Genomic DNA, 24,146 nt, shown 5'->3' with positions numbered 1-24,146 from the left:
TTAGCTTTACATTTATTGTAATCATTTAAGCCATCAACGAATTGTTTTTTACTCTCACTTGACCAAAGTCTACTGTCACTTGTCCAAGCAGAGAGACAGACACAAATATCACACAATTACCTTTACATTTCTATTACAAATGTTGGTTGAATGATTTTTACTTCCTTTTACAAAAAAGGAAGTATTGTATTCGCGAAAATTTTTTCTCAAAAATCGGCCTTTATTTCCATTTTTCTCACCCCTGAATGAATGCTGAGTTTTTTTTTTTTTTCGACCCGACCACACGTGGATATATGCCTAGAAACCTACAGACACCCAAAACATCCATTTTGACTACCCCCGAGTTAATTACAACCAATTTTCTCGTGACGTCTGTATGTGCGTATGTGTGTATATATTCTCGCATAACTCAAAAACGGTATGTCATAGAAAGTTGAAATTTGGTACGAAGACTCCTAGTGGGGTCTAGTTGTGCACCTTCCCTTTTGGTTGCATTCGGATGTTCCTAAGTGGGCCTTTTGCCCCTTTTTAGGGGGAAATCATTGTTAATTTCGATTTAAACTCAAGTGGTGTTATAATTTGTCGGACACTTGGCGATATATCGCCAGTCTTTTGATCGCCAAGTTTTGTCGCCAACTTGGCGACAAATTTGGCGATTTTTTTTTTTTAATTTTAAATTTGGTTTCAATTAACTCGGGTACGTTTCCCGGAATCCGTTTCAATTTGGTCACTGTTGGTGATATTTAGAGAGTATACAATTAAATCACATTAAAATTGCCAATAATGGGGAAATGACATTAAATTGGAATAAAAGGAAGTCATGTGATGCACACATCAGCTCGTTTTTTTTTACTTTTCTTTTCGTTCTCATCGATATTTTTGCGCAACGATAAGCATTCTTATATGCTTTTTTTGCGTTTGACTTTTCGGGGAAGTAGGCTAAAACGATCAATAAAATTTATCTCTTCCGAAACATTTGTAGTCATCAGACTCACAGGAAAACACGGTTTAAAGTATCTAAAAAGTTAATTCCTTGCTTTAAAACATATTTGCATGATTTATTAGGTAATGCAATATTTTGGTCAACATAAAAGAAAGTTATTGCTGATATTAACTATAAAATTCAAATTTAATATATAACTCTTTGAATTTCCGTTTCTCAAGCATCAGCAAGTTAGTCGATTCCAATTTTTCGATGAACACGTAAAATTTATCCAAAAATAATAATACATTTAAAAGCACTTTCAAATGCTGTATTCATTAAACTAGATTCTTTTTTCTCATTTAACAAGGAGAGGTTACGGTCTCGGAAATTCAGATCGGGATGAGATTTGGTAGATTAGTAGCATCCTTTAAGGGTACTCTCAGGGTAAAGTAATAAAGCGCACTATCCATTAAATTCCGAGAAAACAGCCTTTAAAGATTTGCGCGCAACTTATAAACTAGTAGAGATTGTTCGTAAACAAGCGCCTGGTGGTCATGTGGGCAGCGCTCTGGGGTTCCATGCGTCCGATCCGAGTTCAAATCCACTGCAAGTTTCTTTTTTGTTCATTTATAAAGTGACTGTTACAGCTTTGTGCAATTTGAATTGAAGATAATGCGAAATTTTTGAACACGTAAAGCACTTTAATAGAGAAAATGGAGATAAATTAAATCGATACAAGTTAAAATTTGAATTACAACGGCTACAAAATCACTGTAGAGCTTAATTTATAGATGATTTTTAACAATATAGTTGTTATTTATATACATACACCAGAATTATATTTATCATAAAAACATGGAAAACAATAACTGTTTTGACATCTCGCACAATTTATGAAGGAAGATTGCTTACAGGAACAACTTCTTTGTAAAAGAGTCGTTGGAACATACTTCATTTACATTCAGGAAAATTTCTCTTTTGTCAGAAAGTTTAGAAGTATACCAGGCATCGAATCATTTTATCAAAAATTGGTGATGACAGTTGATGATGGACAATTGATTGTATTTTATGCAGTCTTCACGGGTATTCATTTCTCTATTATTTTCAACGAGATACGCGCAATTTTGTATACGTTTTATTAAATTCTTTACCTGTCTATAAAAATGGAAGCGAGAAATTGAACTTGATATGATTCTGATGCAATCAAATGATTTTCAGTAAGCAAGCTCTCGTAATAAACGACAGCATCTTTTAATCTCTGCTTCAACATTTCACTGTGCAATGAATTTTTATCCATTTTGTTAACAGATTTTATTCGTTTCAGGGTTACTTCAATAACCGACCATTTCGATTCACAATATTTAAAAAACTCAAATCCTTTTTCACGGTATAGAATTTTCCAGTCTAATATACAGCACAGACGATAAATAAATTTAATGATGAAAACAAACATGAACATTGCAGACGATAATTAGATGGAAAATAAAGAGTTCAATATTCAATGTAAAATACAGCAGACGACAAATTTACAAATAACAGAATCAAGGAGCAAAACCATTGCTCGATAAGTGTGGTTAGGGTTTTTAAAATTTGACTACCTGCTTATATGCAATAAAACAACATTCTTCTTACTCATCCACAAAGAAACTGATTATGCATTTATTGCAAAAATCATTTACTTCGTCAAAGTTTATAATCTAAAAATGTGTAATCACTTGTTTGTGAGAATAGTAAATAGAAATTTAATGTACTATCACACATTAAAAATACATCATATTTTTTAAATTAAGTATTACCTTTAATTCAAACTGCAAAAAGCGGTAATAGTCACTTCATAAAATGAACAAAAAAGAAACTTGCAGTGGATTTGAACTCGGAACGGCCGCATGGAACCCCAGAGCGCTGCCCACATGACCACCGGGCGCTTGTTTACGAACAATCTCTACTAGTTTATAAGTTGCGCGTAAATCTTTAAAGGCTGTTTTCTCTGAATTTTATGGCTAGTGCGCTTTATTACTTTACCCTGAGAGTACCCTTAAAGGATACTACTAATCTACCAAATCTCATCCCGATCTGAATTTCCGAGACCGTAACCTCTCCTTGTAAGTAGTGAAAAGCCAATGAAATGGGACTGTATATCGACTTCCCGTATTTGGAGATTGAGCTATGTGAATAGTGATAGGGATATCGTGGTATCGGTGGATAGTAGTTTACGTGCCATTTATAGTAGTAGCAATGGTATGGTGCAGTGAACATCGTGTTGTGGAGGAGTAAACAGGGTGTTCCGTTTTAACCTGCAGAACCTTTGTTTTCGCAACCGTTAGTGCTAGATGCATACTTTCAATCGCAAAAATGTTTAAAATCAGATGCAGAGTTAAGATAGTGAAAGTTTGAAGCAAAAATTAAAATGAGTCAAAAAATACAAATTTAAATTTTTATACGGGCCCTAGGTCCCCTAACATATTTAGAGAAATCATCTCCATTGAAAACTATTATTGACACAAAAAACTTGACATTTGTGCGACCAAAACTCAGGGAGATATTCTAGTTCAAAGTTTTAAGGGACTATATAGAAGATGAGATTGAAACTTTTCGCCCTTTCTGAAGAATGACAGGTTGTCAAAGCAAAAAAAAAAAAAAAAAAAAAAAAAAAAAACGCATTTATATTTTTTATTGCTATTCAAAAATTCATGCAAATGTTATGCCGTGATACGCGAAAACACACTGCAAAACCTCGAACAATTTGAAAAACCACACTCTGCACGCTTATAATTTTAAACACTTTTTAACGACTATATTTTCCCCTAAAAGGTGTTATTGACGGCGAGTGCAAAGTGGTTTAAGTCACAAAACGCTTCGTTTCATATCTCGGTGAATATTGGTCGTACTAATTTCAAACTTTTTGTGTTGGAATTCTTCTTCAATGGAGATTATTTCGCTAAAGATAAGCTCGGGGACCTCGGGCCCGTATTAAAAGTTAAATTTCGTACTTTCTGGCTCGTTTTTATTTTCACTTCTTCTTTTATTTTCAATATCTTAACCCTGCATCTGATTTTGAACATTTTTGCAACTGGAAGTATACATCTAGGACTAACGGTTGCGGAAATAAAGGTCTTGCAGTTTAAAACGGAATACCCTGTATATTTACAATGTTTTTTTGATTACTACTCAGACAGAATTTCTCGTTCGTTTCCAAATTTGCCGAGATCCTGCTCCGAAACATGTTAGGGTTCTCCAAAGCGTTCAGCACATAAATATTCAGGCATTCAAGTTTTTCTAGCCGAATAGGATCATGTCGGCCAAGTTGAAACCGCTTGCGAAATTCTTGCTGAGTGGTGATCAAAATCCACTATTGTCAGTATACTCCTCCACATTGCATGACGAGGTTCACCGCACACTGTTAACAAAATCCTGAAATTTTACGATAATAGTTACTGACATACATGTTGCCAGTAACTATTACCGTAAAACCTATTATACTGTAAAATTCTTCAGTAGAATAAACGAGAGCTAAAAAGCGCAATATGCGAGGAGTATGATCGATCTCGGTCGGGACCTTCGTATTGGCAAGGCGGCTTTGCTGCTCAACACAACACACATTGAGTGAGGGGAAATACGGTATTATATGCTTCGCACTGTAAGTCACGTGGTTTATCAATTGACGCTGCAATCGTTTATTTTTTTCGGTACAATTTACTGTAAATTTTATCTGTACAGTAAACACTCCATTTTGCAGTTCTATTTTCCATAAAAGTTTCCTGAATTTTTAACAGTGCATCATTTCATTGATGTTGCTGTAAATGGCACGTATATTACAATCCATCGATACCACTTCTTTGACAACTCACGCAGCGCCCTCTTCAAGTACGGGAGGTTGATACGCAGCACCCTATACAAATACAATTTGACTACTTTTCCCTACTGCTTTTTAAAAAAGTTTTTTTTTTTTTTTTTTGCTTTGCTATAGTGGTCTTCAAGTTTTACTGCAATAAGTTTACAATTCGTTTTAAATGCATTTCTTAAATTAATTTAAAACTTAATCTCTTGAATCATTTAATTTTTAATTTATTGTGCCGTTCTTAGACATAAAAGTACTCTTCTTTCGGATGCTGCAGAAGTTCAGGGCCCGATTAAGATACTGAGAGGCCGCTCTAGGAAAAATAAGTTTTTGAGGCCCCTCTTAAATTAACCCTTACATTTTACAAATCCATTAAACTTTTAAGAGCAACTTAATTTAATCTAAATTTTAAGGTCAAACATGAAATAATCAAATTAAATGGCTAAAAATTTAATTTACCAAACCAATTATGGCCCCTTTAAAGGGTCGGGGGGTTCTAGGCCACGGTCTAGTTGGCCTATTTAGTAATCAGGCCCTGGTTTTTATTCTGTATTGAGAAAAGCTGACGGAAATTTTAATCCATTTGTTCGGGAAAAATGTATGTTTTATGACAAAAAGCGCTGTAACTACTAAGTGTGATACAAAAGTAAAAAAAAAGGCGAATCCATTAACTTTTTCAAAATCTGGTCGCTCTTGAACATTTTGATTTTAATTTCAGATATTAAAACTTTGTTTTAAAATGATTGCCATTGTTCGAATTATGGCTTTGCTTAGAGACTTGAAAATATGTTCAACGAAATGAGAAATTCTCAACATTTCTTCTCACATTACACTTGTTTCCTTTTTTGTTAGATTTATATTTATTTTTGCAATTCATTTTTTAAACTTTTAATTTGATTATTTCATGTTTGACCTTAATATTTAGATTTAACTAAGTTGCTCTTAAAAGTCTAATGGATTTGTAAAGATCCAATCTTTCGTGCATGTTGCCCAACAAAGGGGGAAAAAAAGATAATTTCATGAAAAAAACTCTTTATTTGTTTATTTTTACTAATTTATTTTTTACATTTTAGTCATGTAATGTAAGTATGTTTCATACGTGTTGCTTAGATTTTACGTAAGTGATAGTATGGGAGTTAGGAAAACTGACGTAAATATGAAATCTGAAATAATTGTGTTGTAACGTAAACAAAGTGCAACGCTCTCTAAACCCAATACAAATATTTGGAATTTGGCTGACCATTAGTTTCGGATGAAGGAACACTCACAATTAATTTAGAAGCAGCTTATAAGTATTTTACTAAATTACAAAATCTACCGAAACTTAAAAAAATATTGTGATTTAAACGACTCTTCAAAGACCACTAATGCTTTTGAGAAGCGGAAATTCGAAATCAAGCGTTATTCTTGACCAAATAAGCTAGTCTTACAAAGTTGACAGTTTCCAATCGAAGAGCAAGTTAATGACCCACCTACCGTCATTTGACCCATTCCCACCGTCCATGCACTCATAAAAATGGGTCTTGCACAGTACCCTACTGTCGTGCAAGGCAAATTCTTCACCGGTGGACAGTTGCCTTTTACAGGAATCACAGGCAAAACAGGCTAGGTGGTAGACTTGGTCCCTTGCTCGCCTTACCCAATCAGAAGCATGGATGGTCCGCGAGCACTTCGCACATTTAGCACCAAAGTGCCTGAAAAGAAAGAGAAACCAGTTGTAATACGGTTTAAGTTTAAAACGGTGTTCATACAAAATATTTTTTAATGCAGCCCCCTGTTTCATATAAGGGGTGATAAAAACGTTATAAGTGAAATCCCGTTACAGCGAACTTCAAGAGACAGCGAATTTTATTCATTGTAATGACATTCAAGCAATATAATTGGTGTTAAATCGGGACTGAAAATTTATTCCGCTGAAACGGATATTTCGTTGCATTGTTATTCATTGAAACAGGATTTCACTGTGGGAAGATTTCAGTTTATTCATTGGTAAAAAGACGTGAGACTAAAAAAGGAATAAAAATAATTATATCCTCATGTATTTTTCGATATAATAGTTCATTTTAAGATTTAAAAATAGAAGGGTTGTAGTTCAGTAATTAATAAATAGCCAGGGAACTAAAACAATATTGGGACCCAATTTGGGGGACATTGAAAATTTTTTGATCAAATTTGAATGAAATTCAACTGGAATGAGGGCCAATATCGTGGCAAAATATATAAACACAAGGTCCACTTATTAACAAACAAAATGCCTAATATCATGTAGCATGCGTCCATTTTTATCAATCTTCTTTGTTCATCAAAAATTAAAATGCATTAATTAAAACAGCAACTCATAAAATAAGGTGTGGTGATTTGTTTTTAGCTTAACAGTGTAACGAAAATGTATGCAGTGTGTTGATGATCAGATTATATTGACGGTACGATTGAATATTGTTGTATTTCACTGACATTGACGGTATTGTAAATAAACACAGAAATGGACCTGCAACTGTTTCTTTCTCAATCGAAATCTTTTCTCCTCTGTGAAAAGCACAGAAGTAGTCACACAGTTATTATATGTATTATCCAAAGAAACTTTTTCTCCAACGTGAATAGTGTGAAGAAAGTTAAGAAAATATTCGTCTTCAACTTCTGATCATTTGTGTTAATTTTCTTGTTCTTATGAGTTTCAAAAATATCTAATTGGAGAAAAGAACCTTTTTTTTAACGCAATAAAGTGTAATTAATGATAGTATAGGCGATTAATGCCCCAAAAAGTGAGTGGGGGTCGAATAAATTTACGCTATTTCACCCTGAGAAGAGTCACATTTACCCATTTAAAATTAACAGCACGGGGTAAGTAAACATTTTATTTTCTATTTTTTCTTTACGTGGGTCCCGTAAATATACGTTTTTCCATCTGGACTTCTTCGGGTAGATTATGTAGAGTTAATACTTTTCCATCCTGATTCCTTAGACGAACCACATATAAGTACATTTACGTTTTCCCGTTCCTATTTTCTAAGACTTTTTCAGATTTACGTTTTTACCTAGAAATTTGTCTAAGTGTCTATAAAAATGCCAAAAAGTCCAGAAAACCCTAGTCGGTGAGAAGTGTTTTCTTAGTGCTTTAGACTTTTACCTAAAGGATATTAATTAATTATAAATGTCTCGCACCCTTTATTTTATGTATGGATTTTGATTTGTTGGGTTATATGCTAAAAGTGAAATATACAAATGTTTAAATTAAAAAAAATAATGATAAAGTTAAGAATGATCGTTATTTTATTTTCTGATAATTTGGTTTTTGGTGTCATAATCAAAATCTTACTCTTCGTCCAAATCGTTATAACTAATAAGTCTAAATATGGAACTAATCGTCTTTCCGGAGAAAAATATACCTAATTGAATAACGGATGCGGATTCTGAAGTTAAATCACTATGTCAATACTTGTCGTAGAAAACAACATTGTTATATTTTAACAACCTTGCTTTAAAAAGAAAAAAAAAGTTTTTCTTATTATTAGAGCTGAAAACTTTGTTAAAAGGAGCAGAAGTTCTGTAAGATAAGCTTTCTCCTTAAATACATTACTGCTGCTTTTTGTCTCTTGCAGTAAAAAAAGTTTAATATATTTTCAAAATTTTTAATTTTATGTGTTATAATCTGAATTTTTTTGTCACGTACAAATTTTAAATTTTAAAACAAGGAGAATATTTAGCGAAGTTTAGGGAATCTCAACAGTTTGCCAATTCTCTTTAAAGTACTAAAAAAAATCCGAACTGTTTAAAACAGATTTTTTGTAAACGAAGCGAAAAGATACATAAAAAAATGCTTCCAATTTGATTATCGGAGAACGCTTTCGAAGATTAAAAGGGGTTTAAAATTTAAGTAGCATAATTTTACTTTCATATCATTCTAAAGGGCTAAAATTGCAAATGTTGTTTAAAAAGTTAAAAAGAGCTGAATTCCTCCTCCGAGATACGAAAAGCAGCGTTTTCGTTCCTCGCAGAAAACAAATAAGACTTCTTTAGCTTTTAAAACAAGTTAAAAAGAAAGAAAAAAAATCTTGCACAACATTCCTTCTCCACTTCGCCAAGTTGCGTCTTTGTTCCCAAACTTGGGAAGAGAAGAGAAGGAATTAAATAAAATAAAAACTTTTCGGGAGGAAGAAGAGAAAAAGGGGGAATTGGAGAAGCCGGGATTCTCCTGAATTTTCCCCGGTTATTTTCCGGGCAAACAATTAAGCCTACCCGGTGGAGAACCAATGCGGACCGTATCCTTAATTGCGGGACGGGGTCCAAGGCCTGAAGACAATCGGATTACGGAATCTTGCCTGGCGCACCTGTGAGCAACCAAACAGCCGCAGGCTTGCCTAACGAGCGCCGGCGCTCCAGCGAGAAGGGCTTTGTGCCGGTGCCGACTGCCGGGAAATTGAGTTTAGGTGCTCGCGGGCCATCTAATGCAATCGCCGCGCTTCCAGAAAAGGGATCCCCGCTGCCCAACTGAGCGTGTCTTCATGCGTCTGATGAAGCTGACTTGTCATCGATCTGACGGTCTTGTTCCCTGCTTCCGATGCAGGGCGGATCGAGGCCGCCATTTTGTACCGATCCCGACTCATTTCATGACGCTCAGTTTGATCAGTAATTTTAGATTAACTCTAAACTTACGGGAAGCTCGGCCTCATTTTGGACCCCCCCCCCCCCACTTTTTATTTGGGGAAATTTTTCTAAAACCTCTATACACATTGATACAACACTGACTAATGCTAAGTGACCCAGCAGGATTCAGAGTGTAGCTTATTCAACTTTACCGACTGACAGAAATTTTGTTTATTACATATGTCGCACTTGAATTCTCAGCAAATTAGAGTAGTAATATTTTGAAGCATATTTGACACTTCACAGAGGAAATTTAATGTCATAAAAGTACTTTTTAACAGAGTTGAATCAAATCCAACACATTTGAAAATCTAGCTTGTAGCTAGATTTTATCAAATGGGCGATTCTCGAAAAAATGTCCCGTGCGTAACGTTAAGTTTTTTATTTTTTCCATCTAACCAGAGCCTTCAAAAAATAAATGCTGTTGGGGAATAATACATGCTTTAATATACTATCAAAGCATAACAGTTAATCCCATATTTAATTAGTAGCTACTTGAATAAAAAAAAAAAAATATGCACTGGACATTTTTTCGAGAATCACTCAAATGTGTTCCTTGCTTTCAATAATTTAATTCTTTCAAGCATTTTTGTTTAGCAAGTTCAAATGTTTGCAATCTCTTTAAAAAACGCAGTTAAAAGCAGAAACTAGAATTGTTAAGCACCGTTCTATGTGATGTTTGGGCCCCCTAAAAATTCTGAGGGAAGCTCAAATTTCCCGTGCCTTTTGGGTAATCAGGCCCTAAGTTTGATTAACCTTCCACAGAACTCGCGTCAAACTGAGGTCTCACCACATCTCAGGATTTTCTCATACTACCTTTTTCCCTCATCAAGTGTTAAAAATGTTTCTTAGTCGAAAATATTTCATTTAGTATTCACTCTAAGCACCTACATGGAGGACATGGAGGTTAAGGACTGTCTACAAATGTCGCACTTATTATCAACATTTCTGCTCCCCCCCCCCATTTGTTAAAAAGTGTCACACTTCACCTTACCCCTGTCCTACTTTGTGACACGTCTCGTTGAACATATTCTTGTTCAAAAAATGCGTGATGTCACACTTTTTGTTACTCCCTCCCACCCCCTTGTCACAAGCTGTCACAATTTCACGAACTCCCCCGACCCTCCAAACGTAACATCATTTTGCCCATTGCACAAAATAATTATATTTTCTGAGACAAATAAAATGTTTGGTGAAATAAAATGAAACGAAGCGTTTTTTTCCCTTCTTGGTGTGATTATTTTGCTCATGAGGCACCACGTTTTGTAGGGTTAACAACATTATCACGGCCAGAATTCACCTTGTAAGGGCGGGGGTCTTAGAAGTCCTGACATGTGTATAAACGACCGCATTGAAATTGGCAATATGTTTTAAAACCAAGGGTTCTGAGGGGATTGCCTCCCCTATTGCTGTGCCTTAATTAACAGCACCACTGTCCAACAGGGCAGACGAGCAGCAATGTCCGCTACGCGAAAACTAGGGGCAGGCTCAAAATTGGAGTTTTATAAATATGATAAGTTTTATGGGGGAAGGGGGCCGGCGATCAAACTGACAACGGGTCCGCCGTGGTTCACACTGGTACTGCTGTCCTGTGGTGTAGTCGAGGGGGATGATAGTGTTTGGCACCCCCTCTCCCACTGTTATAATTTCACTCAAGTATACTTTCACCTTTTTATTTCAATGCCTGTTTAGTTTCAACTACTCGTATGTTCGCGTTGTATGCAGTGCACCCTCTGTAGAGTGGTTCAAAAATACATGTAAAAAAAAAGTTTTTCCTAGATACCAGACCTCTCGATATTTTTACACTTAGATAGTAATATACTGGAGGTATTTTTGGCTTCCTATTTCAACTGAAAAAGGGTGCTCAACCCCCTCCCCCAAACTTCAAACGTTTGGGGAGGGAGGTTAATAAAATACACTGAACTGAAAAAACAATGCTACATATCATAACATACACTAATAATATGCATATACATTTACATTTCCATAAAACAGTTATTTACAAAAAACCAGCCGGGGAAATTAAATGTTCCTAAATTTTTAGCATTTTCTATGCTACGGCTAATGTTGAATAAAGGGGTCATTAAACACCATCTTGAAATTTGAGTAAGTAGCTAAAACTTTTACAACATATTACTATTAGTAAGTGTAAAAAAAGGGGAGGGGGTGTCCTGGACTTTGGTTGAAAAAAGTCTTTTTTGAACCTCCTTAACCCTCTTCCTCCCCACCGCCTTTTTCCCACACTGAAAAAAAAAAGAAAAAGAAAAAATCCTGAAATGTTTCGTAGAATACTATTTTGCCAAAGTGTTACGTTGAAAAAAAACCAAAATATCGACCAATCGACACTGCGATCGTTTACTGTTCCGATATAATTTGCTGTAAGAAAATCTCCGTAAGCACTTCATTTTATAGTAATATTTACCTTAAAATGCTCTAAAAAAATTTAACAGTGCACAGGACTACACCACTGCCGTATCCATGGGCTTTACTGAGAGGTTCAATGCACACCATACCTATCCGACTCGTTCCTATACTTTATCGATGTTATTTGTTTATAGACTAGACAGAATTGAAGAAAAAAGTTGTTGACTGCAGATATTTATATTCTATGAGATCCATAATGATGTTTTGCAGACAATATGATTAACTTTCCTGGATACAATGGTCATAATTCGTAGATTCTGTAGACATTGTCCATAGTTAAACAGCACATAAAAAGCACAAAATTGTAAAAAATGGCAAAACTGTCGATCTCATACATTGTTTAATTATATGTTACATTTCTATACAAAGGCATTTATTTATTCACTGTAATTTTTTTTTGCAAACGTTCGCACCTTATATACGTTGTTTAACTATATTTTTCATTTCTGCACAAAGGCATTCATTTATTCCATACTATATATTAGATTCGCAGGTTAGTGTTAGGTGATGTCTCGAATCACAAGTATTTGGGACATCACATAAATGACTTGAAAATGATTTAATTTACGCCGTCTGTAAAATGAAAAAACTTTATATCCATAAAGCAGTGGTTGGAAAAACTACTTTTTTTTTGTAGCGAACTACAACTACAACTACTTCATTACAAAAGTAGTTAACTACAACTACAACTACTTTTTTCAAAATGTAGCAACTACAAACTACTTTTGAAAAGTAGTCGCTACTTCGCTACTTCTTAAAAAATAAATAAATGAAAAGCATACACACCGTTTGAGGATTGAACGAAAAAAATTCAAAAAGTGCTTTAGATTAATAAATGGGCTCATTTGAACAAGGAATATTACTTATTCTTTCAATGGATTGATGAATGGATAAACTGAACCAATTTGTCATTAAAACCATTTTTTACGATTTTTACGAATATTCACTGCAAGAAAGGATTTAAAAAAGTTGAAAGACTCCAACCATTCAAGTTTTTTCTCCTTTCCTGACAGTGAATATTTCATTCAAGAAGTGCAACTCGGCTACTTGAAAATATAAATAGATGCAGTCATAACTTGATTAAAATTTTACATAGACATACATATATGTACATAAAATTGATTTGATGATGAAAAACATCTTTTAAACAAATGAGAAACTTTAATTCTTATCATAGGAGTAAATTTTATAGGAACTTATATTTTGTAGGAATTAGTTAATTGATTTTGAACTTCAAGCTACTGGTTCGGACCTGGACATCATCTCTTTTCTTATGCTTCTGATAAAATAAAATAAAAGCATTTTTCAATTTCACTGAATGACCTCAAAAACTTACAATATTTAATAATTGGCTTTTATTTTGTTGATATATCAACACTACATCAGTAAAAAATAAAGAAACAGGAAAAATATCCCAAATGGTACTAGAGTATTTTAATTAAATATTAAAAAATATCCGAAACATGAAACATAGCTAAGAATGTTTACTTTACTTCAATGTGTAATTTTAAACTACAGTGAACTCGCACTACAATGTGATTCGACTCACGCGAAATGGCTAAATAGTGAACTTTTCTCGAGCAACGAATTTTAGGGCTAACGCGAATTCCCCATCCCGCAACACGAAAATATTCGGGAGGGAATCGCAAGTCTTGTGTATCTTCTTCTTTATTAGGCACTAAATATTAGTTTCGTGAATGGACTTTCCCTTCAGCATCACTGAAAGCAAAAGTATCCGCACTGTACTTGTCGAAACATCGCTTTGTTAATTTACAAATCGCTACTCCACAACTCTCTCATTTTAAATATGAAGTTGATGCAACATAATTTCACATAAGTGGGCCGTTTATATAAAGTTTTAAAATGGAAGGAAAAATAGAAAGTTTCTGTCAACTAAAAAAATTTAAAGATTTCCGATATGCTTGAACAACTAAAAAGTGCGTCGAATTTATTACTGTATCTACTGTACAGTACCATTGTAGTACTGCATTTTATTATTGCTACATCCTATATGTACGTACCGTACTGTTTCATTTTATGTCATTCTCTCCCATTGATTTTGTGCATCCTAACCGTATTTAACAGTTTTTTTTTATACAGAAAAATTTCAGTTCTCTAACTTAAAGCTCGGTAATAGAAATTTAAGAAATCGGTTAAAGCAGTTTGAAGGATGTTTTCAAATGTCTAAAATGATATTATGTTCATAAAAAATCGTATACCCCTTTCCACAACGCGAAATTTTAACCTACGCGAGAAGTCTTGGAACGCATCCCTTGCGAAAGTTGAGATTCGGCTGCATATGGTCGATGACATTGATATCGAAAGCTTAGCTGGCAAAGTTTGCACGAAACGGAAAAATTTCCGTCATCATACGTTTCACTAACACTGTAATATTTGTTGTTAGCCTGCCAAAGCAGTTCAATATCATTCTCTTCCATAACATTTACAGTAGCTTCCATATTAGCCGGATATTGACGTATAAAATGTTCATCCACGGGACATTCTCTGCTGACAGAAAACACTAACGTCGTACGTGGTACTACTTGTCAGTAATCACTTATTCTTTTCTTTCTAAGTCATGCTCCACTCAAAGCGAATATTGCGGAAATGTGAATATTTCAGTGCCAAACAAACTAATGGCGTCAAACAGATACAAATTATGGCGTCAAAATATATTTGATGTCAACTCATATTTTTCAGTCTTTCGAATCTGATTGATGCAAGTTGTACTCGCATAAGACTTACTTGCACTAGTCAGATTGTTTGAAACCTCGTTTTTTATTTATTTATTTATTTATTTTTTTTTGAAACATTTTTCAAAAGTAGTTTTTAGAAATCGCTACAAACTACTTTTTTTTGTAGCTAACTACTCGCTACTCTACTTATTTTCAAAAGTAGTGCGCTACACTACAAACTACTAAGAAATGTAGCTACTACAGTAGCGTCGCTACTTGTAGCGCGCTACTTCCGACCACTGCCATAAAGTGCAAATTACTGTACTCTTTATTGCATATTTGTGCAAAATATTCAATTTATTCAATTACCGAAGTACATTATTTGCCATTGATTACATAAATATTATCCATATACATTCCAGACATTATCTAAATGATTTGTACATGCGTTAGTAAAATCTTTCCATTACAGACATTTTAAAGATAGGGTGAAAGTAACTTTCAGAAAATTTTTAATGATTCTCCATGGCTTTCCTTAATGAGTCTCTTTAGATTTTTTTGTTTAACTTTTTCCAGATACGTGACAGAGAGACGATCTACATAAACTCTAAACAGTATTCTAGTACTCTGTAGGGGAGACCGGTTCCTGTTGATAAAGGGTTAAGTTGATACAAGGGCATTAATGTTCGAGTGTGTGTGGGCCCCAGAATCGAGTGTCTTATCAGGAAGTAACGCACTTAGATTGATTTGACTTACGTGCGCGATCGAATCTGTCTTTTTATTGTTTGAGAGTTATTCTAACGAAATCGTTTTATGTGCATCAAAGTAATTTTTTCTTGTCTACTTTCAACTGTTGTATAGGGTGATTGAATAATCATATCAAGCAAAATACTTCTGTGCTTCAGGACTAGGAGGTACGATTTTGCCTAAGAAAAAGTTGCTCAGACTCGCAGCTGTTTTCCCACCGTTATTGAAATAACGTAATGGCATTATTTTGGGGTTAAGTTGAGAAGCGTGTAATAATTTCACTCCCAAATTTTCAACTAGTTTTCTCTTTTTCCAGAAATGAATTAAAATGATCAACAAACTCAAAGGAGGGAAATTCTTCTTAAAATACTGTCGAATCTGAATAACTCGAAGTTTATAACTCGAATATTCCTTTATCTCGAAGTTTTCATTGGGATCCAAACTCTAGAGACTGTTGTGGAACTTCCCATAACTCTAACGTTTTAGCCGGTCCCTTGGGACTTCGAGTTATCGAGAGTTGGCCGTAATTGAAAGAACGTATTTCCGAGAAGGTATCCATACTTATGCTTGCATTAATAGTTAATCAGATTTACGTTTATCATATCACTCGGATTGATACTTCAAACGTTTTATGAGACTCTAAAAACGACTCTTAAAATTTTGCGTTACTGATTTTCTCCTTATTAAGTGCTCTAAACATTTTTTTCCTCGTGAAAGGGTTTCCTTTAACAATAAGGTACATCTGTGAAATGTTCCCTACGAATTTTAATTTTATTTTAAATGACATCTACGAACGTATATGCAGCACTGCAAAACCGAGCAGTTTAGCACAGACGACTCACCTCTTTTGAATTTTGACGGACTCAGACTGCTGGAAGTGCATAATTATATGGTACTATATAGCGCTATAGGAGTGCCATACGGAGCCAAATGGGCTGGTGCCGCTGGTGCTACAATGTTTCGCCCTAAAAGGTGTCGTATGCAACCCGCAGTTTTAACAGTGAATCTTTGGAATAAATAGTTTATAGTTGACGTTGAACCACTAATTTTACGTACAATACCATGTTTTTTTTCTTTGAATCGACTTGATATCAATGTGAACGAATTAATATTTAGGAAGTTTAAGCCCGTTTGTAATCATACAGAAAAATGGATAGTTGGTGTGAATTACCAAAAAGTCTATTTTATTGTATAAAATGTAAATGCTTCGAAACATAGTTTCATTAAAAGCTTAAACAAAGAATTCATAAGTTTAATAAGCTTTATAAATACACAATTTTTCATATTTTATAAATAAATTGGTAATATAATTTAAAAAGCCACATTTCACATTCTATAGATATAATCCATCCATTATTATATAAAACTATTTCACAATTACCAAGAAAATTGTACTCCAAAATATGCGTTTATATGGTAAGAATAAGAAAATCCCCGTGTACAACGCACATTAACGCTCGTAATGGACATGTGTGAATAGAAATAATCAAAGGTAATGAAATCATATTGTAAATTATTCATATTTTTGGGAAATAAGCTGAGCAATGAGCTCCAAAATTGGCTTTAAATAAACTGTAAACTGTATATGTTCCTTGACTGTAATTGACGGAAAGTTTTTTCCATATCGGTGAAAAAGGAGTAAAGTACGAAATTTGAATGTTCACCATCTTCAGTTCAATGCTAAACGTTTCTCCCAACTATCCACTAAGAAAAAGGAACACGCAATGGTAAAAATGTTCGTAATTTGGATTCTTAGCAGTTGTTCACAAATGATGTCCCACTCTGAGGAGGAGCGGGGGTTCATGAAATTGTGACAGGTTGTGACAAGGGGGAGGAAGATGGTAAGAAGAGTTACATAACACATTTTTTATAACAATAAATTCATGAAAAACAGCTTGACACGTGACAAGGTGATGGAAAGGGGTTAGGCGAAGCGTGCCATTTTATGACAGAGGGGATGGCTGTCAAATTCGTTGAAAAAAAAAATATTTTCAAATAAAAAAAGAACCGACTCCAAAAGCAAAGGGAAACTAAAAAGTAAAAAATAATTGGTCATACTTGCATACGATTTCCTACCCAGAGGTATAAATTAAATTTATTTTATAATCCAAGTACAAAAATCAACTAAACTAAACACCCAATTATAAGTTTTAGTTTAGTTGATTTTTGTACTTGGATTAGAAAATAAACGCAACTCGAAGTATTTAGCAACACTTGTAGTAAATTGTCCTATATTTTTTGCTGTAGCTGCCGATCCTTTCACGCTGTCCCAATCTGAAACTTTTTTTATGTATTCATTAAAATACATTAAAAATCTTTTTTTTTTTTCAAAATAAAAAAAATAAAACTTCATTTTTTTCGATTCATTCAAAGAGCTCCGTCAAGTCTTTGAGCTATTTAATGAGGAGAGCAAGTAAAACTAAATGAGTTCGTTTAAACTGTGATTGATAACATTGAGAACCAAAATGGCGGAACGTTGGTCCTCGTATTTTCTGCAAACTTAAACTTAACTCTTGCCGCTTCTCTATACATGTCACTGTCTCGCCCATGCAATAGCTAATCCTTTTATAACTTCCCATTTTCTTTTTTTAAAAACAGCGGTGCTATGTTTCACGTTATTTCGTTGGTTGATATTGCGTAACTGAAATCTGGTTATCTTGTTCACCATGCATACATTAAGTAGCCTAAATAACATTTGAATCCCGAAGCACTTGTGCCGTTTAATCGCTTGCCTTCTTTTAGTTTGTAAGATGAGCTTCTCAATCCATCACTGGAAAATATCATTTTCTTTAAAAGAAAATAAGAACCTTGGAAAAAAATAAGATTTAATTTAAAAATAAAGACAATGAGTGGGAGTTGCAAAGATGTCCCCTTATTAGTCATACTATTCGATTTTATTTTCTAATTTCTATATTTCAAAACAGCAAGTTTCTTCCAGATTAAAAACTGGAAATTTACTTGATGTTGCAGGTGGCTTTTCTTCCCCGTTCCTCTTTCTTTTTGTCTCCACCCATCTCCCTAACCCCATCATCTAGAAATGAAATCATCCAAAAGTCAGTTCATGCCAAATCAAACCAAAAAAAAAAAAAAAATTATTCACCATCTCGGATTTTCTTGAAACTTTGAGAAATTTTACTCTTTGACATCTTAAATTTATATTTGAAATCAATACTTCATAACTGATAAGTAATTTTTGAACTTCGTTATAAAGCATTTTTTTCTACTTTCCGGAAGTGCTATAAAATATTATGACCTTAGTTCTGTGGCAGCTACAGAGTTGTTTAATTGATCATTTTCAAGACAATTACATGCACTTTAATTTGACATGTAACTTAAATACTTTTCGAGTTGAAAAAATGCAAAACATTTTACAATTTAAAAGTTCAAAATTTTTGAGGTAGTGTCTTTTGATAATTAAAATAAAAAGGGTTTTTAATATATTTTATTAAATGCGTCCAAAAGTTTTCGGAATGAGACTATGAAGGAATCAGCAGTTGCAGTAGTTCCTAAAAAGATTTAGCAACAATTGCAATAAATTGTCTTATATTATTTGCTGTAGCTGCTGATCCCGTCATTGTCCCACTGTGAAAATTTTTGGATGTAAATTTTTTAATGATTAAAAAACATTAAAAAACTATTTTTTTTTTAATTTTCAAAAATGCTTTTCAAAACTTACTCAACTTAAAAGTACTCAACTTAAATTTTAAAGTATGTCCTAAAAATGAAATTTCCCTGAGAAGTGTTCCAGTTACATACCAAATTAAAATATGAAATTATCTTTAAAAATAAGCCTTTATACTACTCTACAGCTCCGGTAAAACTTGAGCTATGACACTGAAGTCCCATTTTAACACAAAATGTCCTACACTAATTGCTGTAAATGCTGATCTCTTCAGTTTTGGATACATTTATCAAAATACATTAAGAATCAGATATTTAAAAAAAAAAAACTTTTAAAGAACACTATCTCAGATATGTTTGAACTTTAGTTTTGATTTTTTTTTCGTTTCATATTACTGCTTACTTAACTTACATGGCAGCGGGATGTCGTTTTTTTTTTTTTTTTTTTTAAATCTTTACTTCTCATTAACAAAGATACATTTTTACATGTTAATTAAATTGAGTCTCATAAACAGCTCTTCTCTTTCTTTTTATAAGTTTTTTGGCGACATTTTCGTATCCCTATTGAAGATGGACTTAATTTTATGCGATACCGTTATCTGTGGTGGTTTCAGTTTGTAATTACTACCGATGCTAAGATTTGAACTTTACTGTGAAATCAAAGAATTTTGGAAACAGAAAAAATAAATAAATAGGAGAATAAAAAGTAATTTGGACAGCCATTTTGTTTAACTAATATTTTTCAGAATTGTGCAAAAAAAAAAAAAAAAACACCTAACTTTTAAAAGAAAAAGTTCCGTTAGTCTCATAAAAAGAGAAGTATCGTAAAACACTTATTTAGTGCTCTTCAAACTATTCATAAAAACAGAAAAGAATGAATGGTTACATGTAGTTTTAGAGAGTTTATTACAAGTTATTCTCGTAGCTTACATCCATTTCTGCAAATTATTTTTGCTCCCACCTCTCGAATGCAATCAAAATAATCACAATTCAAAAGTATATTGTTTTTCTTAATTTGCAAAGCATTTACTTTGCGGAAAAAAATTAAAAAATAAAATTATGTGTATATATTAGAAATAAATTCAAAATAGGTTCAGAATTGTTGCACTAAGCATAGCGAAATATAGAGCAATCGAAGCAAAATATCTGAGGCTGGTCAATACTTTTATTATTTCATTTTGTACTAAGTTCCCAGACGTAAACTCTATCGAAAGGATTATTGCTGCTGTTACTTGAGGTTAGAAGCCAGCATTATGAAGCTCGTACTGATATGACGCACGTTAAATAAATACATATGCTTTCATTTTTTTAGTTCAAAACATGCTTTCAAGATAAAAATATTAAACAGTTTGCAATCCATTGAAAAGTGCTAATTAAAGAACGTGGATATAGCAAGGACGTCACTATGGGGGGGAGGCGGTCTGCTCCGGGTGTCACCCGTCTGGGAGGTTAAACCCAAAGTGGAATAGCAAGTTTCTGAAAAATATGAAGCTAATATGCATTTTTAAGACTACAAATCTGAAAATTTTTCGGAGGGATTACCCCCGGAGTCCCCTCTTCTTCCACCCCACATCATTCAGTGAATATTGTACTCAGGATTAGGTTCATATTGTCAGTACTCAGAATAAAACGTATATGAATTTCATGCTTACATAGCTTATTAAAACACTTTTTTTTTTTTTTTTTGGCGTTTATGCGTGAGTGTAGTAGGGGGGAGGACACCACAAATTACCGCCCCGGGTGTCACTCATGCTAGGTACGCCACTGGATATAATACATCTTCCAAAAACCAATTGTAGAAGTTGAAAATAGAAATATACATTGAAATTTTAAAAAATGTGTTCAATAGAATAATATTTGAAAATATAATATTTATTACAATGTTTCCAACCAAAGTTTATATTTTTTCTTGTCTTCAGAAATCTTCAGAGAGAAATGAACCTGTAAAGCAAAATTGCTTTAATAAGATTTAAGTTCTTTTAATATTAATTATTTGCAATAAAAACAATTTTTTCACTCATTTGATAAAACATGAAGATTTAAGTGGAAGGAAAATTTCTAGACGATTGATTTTTCTAATATGGTTAAGTTATCTCATACAGTCAAAAATTGTTTTCAAAATTTTAAGAATATTGATAAATATTAAACTTTGTTACAGACATTGACACAACTCTGGACCACTGTATATACATTGTTTAGGAATACATACGAATGTTAGTTTCATAAAAGCTGGAAAAATTTAAGAGTTAAAAATTATTAAAATAGTTGCACTTTTATAAACAATCGAGCATTATGAAATCAAAATATTAAACATTTTAACGAATTTTTAATAAACGTTTTATGAATGGTTTTGACCTTCCTTAGAATTTCTTTAAATTGCTTTTGAAGTTTACGCAGTCGGCTGACTTGCAATGGAAAGTCCTTTGTTCGTAAAATTTCTTTCAAGCTTGCTTAAAATTTCAAACACAAAATCGACGAAAAAATGTTTTACCATTCTTTGGCATAGTTAAATGTAAGCTACTAAAAGGTTGGAGAAGGTTCATCCGATTTTCGGCCAGTAATTTTGTACATTACGCTATTTATTAAAATTATGTATCATCGCTTTTCAATACGCCGCAACTTCAAAAGGTATTCTTAAGCCGTAAGTTTTCCTTAAACCACTCAAGTTAAAGCTAAATCAGAACTACACGAATATATCGACTGCTCGATTATATCATCCAGGTACTGATGTTCAAATCTTATTAGAGATCATTAGTGTGGAATAGCCATAACTGAGCTGGGGGCAGATGTCTTCTGATTTAAGATGAAAATTCCTTGCTTATATGGGCGAACACAATGATGAGGGACATCGAATAAAATATACGTGCAGTTACAGATAAAATTTACGCAGATAAAATTTAAGTAAAATAACATAATGTAAATATTCAGTAAATAAAATGCTTCTATAATTTTACAATAATGATATTTAATCTCTTAATGAATATATTTTAAATGTTGTGGTACACGGATACATTATTTTGCAGTGTTAATTTAAATAGTCAACAAAACTAGAGCTGCTTAGTATTTTTACAATAGCAAATTTTAATCCAAAACTTTGGATTGAACGCAGATAAAATTTACTTAAAATATCTTATTGTAAATATTTAGTGAGAAAGAAATGTTTCTATAATTTTACAATGATATTCAATCCCTTAATATTAATGAAAATATTTTAAAAGTTATGGTATACGGATACATTATTTTGCAGTGATAATGTAAATAGTAAACAGAACTAGAAGCTGCTAAGCATTTTTACAATAACAAATTGTATCCCAGAACTTTTGATTGAATATTTAAGTTTAATAAGCATGTACATAAGAGCCTATTTTTATAAATTGTGTGATAAGGATCCATACCTAAAATTATTATATTTTTGCCTAAAACTTTTTCCAAATTATATATATATATATATATATATATATATATATATATATATATATATATATATATATATATATATATATATATATATATATATGTATTGCACGTTTACATTACGTAAATAATAAAATATCAATAATTGGGGAAAAATAAAAGTGCTAAAATCAATTTATGTAAACTAAATTCTGCGTAAGATGTCCTACTGTTAAGCTGATTTGAATTATACTTCAGATTTGGATAGATTCTGATGTCTATTAGAGAAACACAATATTTCGTAGCCGTCTCCGCCCATTAAATTAATTTTAGACATACGTAGCTTAATCAAATACTTTGTAAAACTAATTAAAACCAATTTAGCATTTTTTTAAATTTTTAGGGATGCTGAATTCAGGAATGGGAATTCCACGCAAGTCTGAATACTTTTTATTTAGATAAATGAGCTAATAGTAGGCGTTGAGCCACCGCAGGTGCTAAAGAAGGATTGGCGAGCGAAGTGAGCAGAGCGTTTAACCCCCAGTAACTAATAAAAAATAATTTACATGATTTTATGACAAAAATAATCTTTAATATTTATTAGTTTTGTTAAACATCATGTTGAAATAATTATTTTTAACTGTGTTGAAAAGAATAATTTAAATTTTTTTTAAAACTTTTTTTAAAAATTCACATTAAATTTAATAATTTAAGGTAACATCATAATGTTAATACTCAACGCTTGTGTTCAAATGAAGACTTGCTTGCCAAACACTTGTTTTCAAGATGGTTTGAGGTGGAAGATCAAATGCTTGAATCTGTAAAAAAAAAGAAAAAAAAATCAATTTTGAAGTTTTCAAAGAATAAAAAATTTTACAATAATTTTATTTTATTAGTGCATTTAATTATTTATGAAGAAAACAAGTAATACTCCCTGTTGACAAAGAAAAGGCAGGAATTCTCGCGTAACAAATTTAGAAACAGCTGATGTATGGCGAAACTTTGATCTATTTCAAAGGCATCTAATGACATTAAGCGCACTATTTTGGAAAATGAGTGCGAAGTTAGAAACAACTTTTGATTTTTGAAATACTTTTTGCGAAAATCTCCCTTTTTTAAACTAAGTTCTGCCCTTTCTTTTAAGTTCTCATGCCATAACTTCTAATTAAAATTAGATGCAAAATATATTTTAAATTAAATGAAGCAATGATGTCCACTTACCTATTCAAAGTATCCAAGTCTGTTGACGTATTTCTGTCTTCTTCAAAACATCACCGAAATCTGGTAGCAAAGACTGAATTGCAGTTAAAAATAATATAAAGATATGTTTTTCCCCCCCTTTTGGGAAGTATCTCTTATAAAAATAAACCTTTTAAGCTAAAATCGAAAACACAATTCACACTCCTAAATATTTTTTGATCGAAAGCTTTTTTTTTTTTTTTATCGCTATTTAATATTTTCGGACTTATAAATTAAAAAATGTATTAGAAAATTAAATTATTAGTGACTTTTTCTAATGTAAGTAATGTATTTGCAAAATGTTATTTAAAATTTTTAAACTGTAGGTTTTTTTTTCAAATTAAAATAAGTTTAGCATTAGTTTATAAAAACTTCTTTTGTTCGGTTTCATTTATTATAATTTCATAATTACCGTAACGCGGTGAAATCATTCGGTGAAAATAAGTTATGGGAGAACCTCATTGATTATTCAAAAATTAAATTTAGAAATGTTCGAAGATTTCTTTGTTACACATTTGTAAATATGTAGTATACATTTTTTTCTATTACTGTGATTGAATATACAAATCAGATTTAAGAATTTACTTTAATTAAAGCTCAGCAAATTTAAAAAAAAAAAAAAAAAAACACGATTAAATAA

General features: G+C 32.6%; 1 protein-coding gene across 1 annotated transcript in view; it reads right to left on the bottom strand.

The window, feature by feature from the left end:
* The window catches only part of LOC129231517 (LIM/homeobox protein Awh-like), a 136,697-nt gene that overhangs the window by 47,361 nt on the left and 65,190 nt on the right, over nucleotides 1-24,146 (bottom strand). The window contains exon 4 of the mRNA XM_054865854.1: nucleotides 6,240-6,457. Within this exon, the coding sequence (XP_054721829.1) occupies nucleotides 6,240-6,457 (218 nt within the window). The remainder of the gene's footprint in view (nucleotides 1-6,239; nucleotides 6,458-24,146) is intronic.

This window comes from Uloborus diversus, chromosome 10, assembly GCF_026930045.1.
Source record: "Uloborus diversus isolate 005 chromosome 10, Udiv.v.3.1, whole genome shotgun sequence".
NCBI classification, from domain to species: Eukaryota; Metazoa; Arthropoda; class Arachnida; order Araneae; family Uloboridae; genus Uloborus; species Uloborus diversus.
The sequence above is the reverse complement of the archived record's forward strand: the minus strand, read 5'-3'. Positions and strand labels throughout refer to the sequence as shown.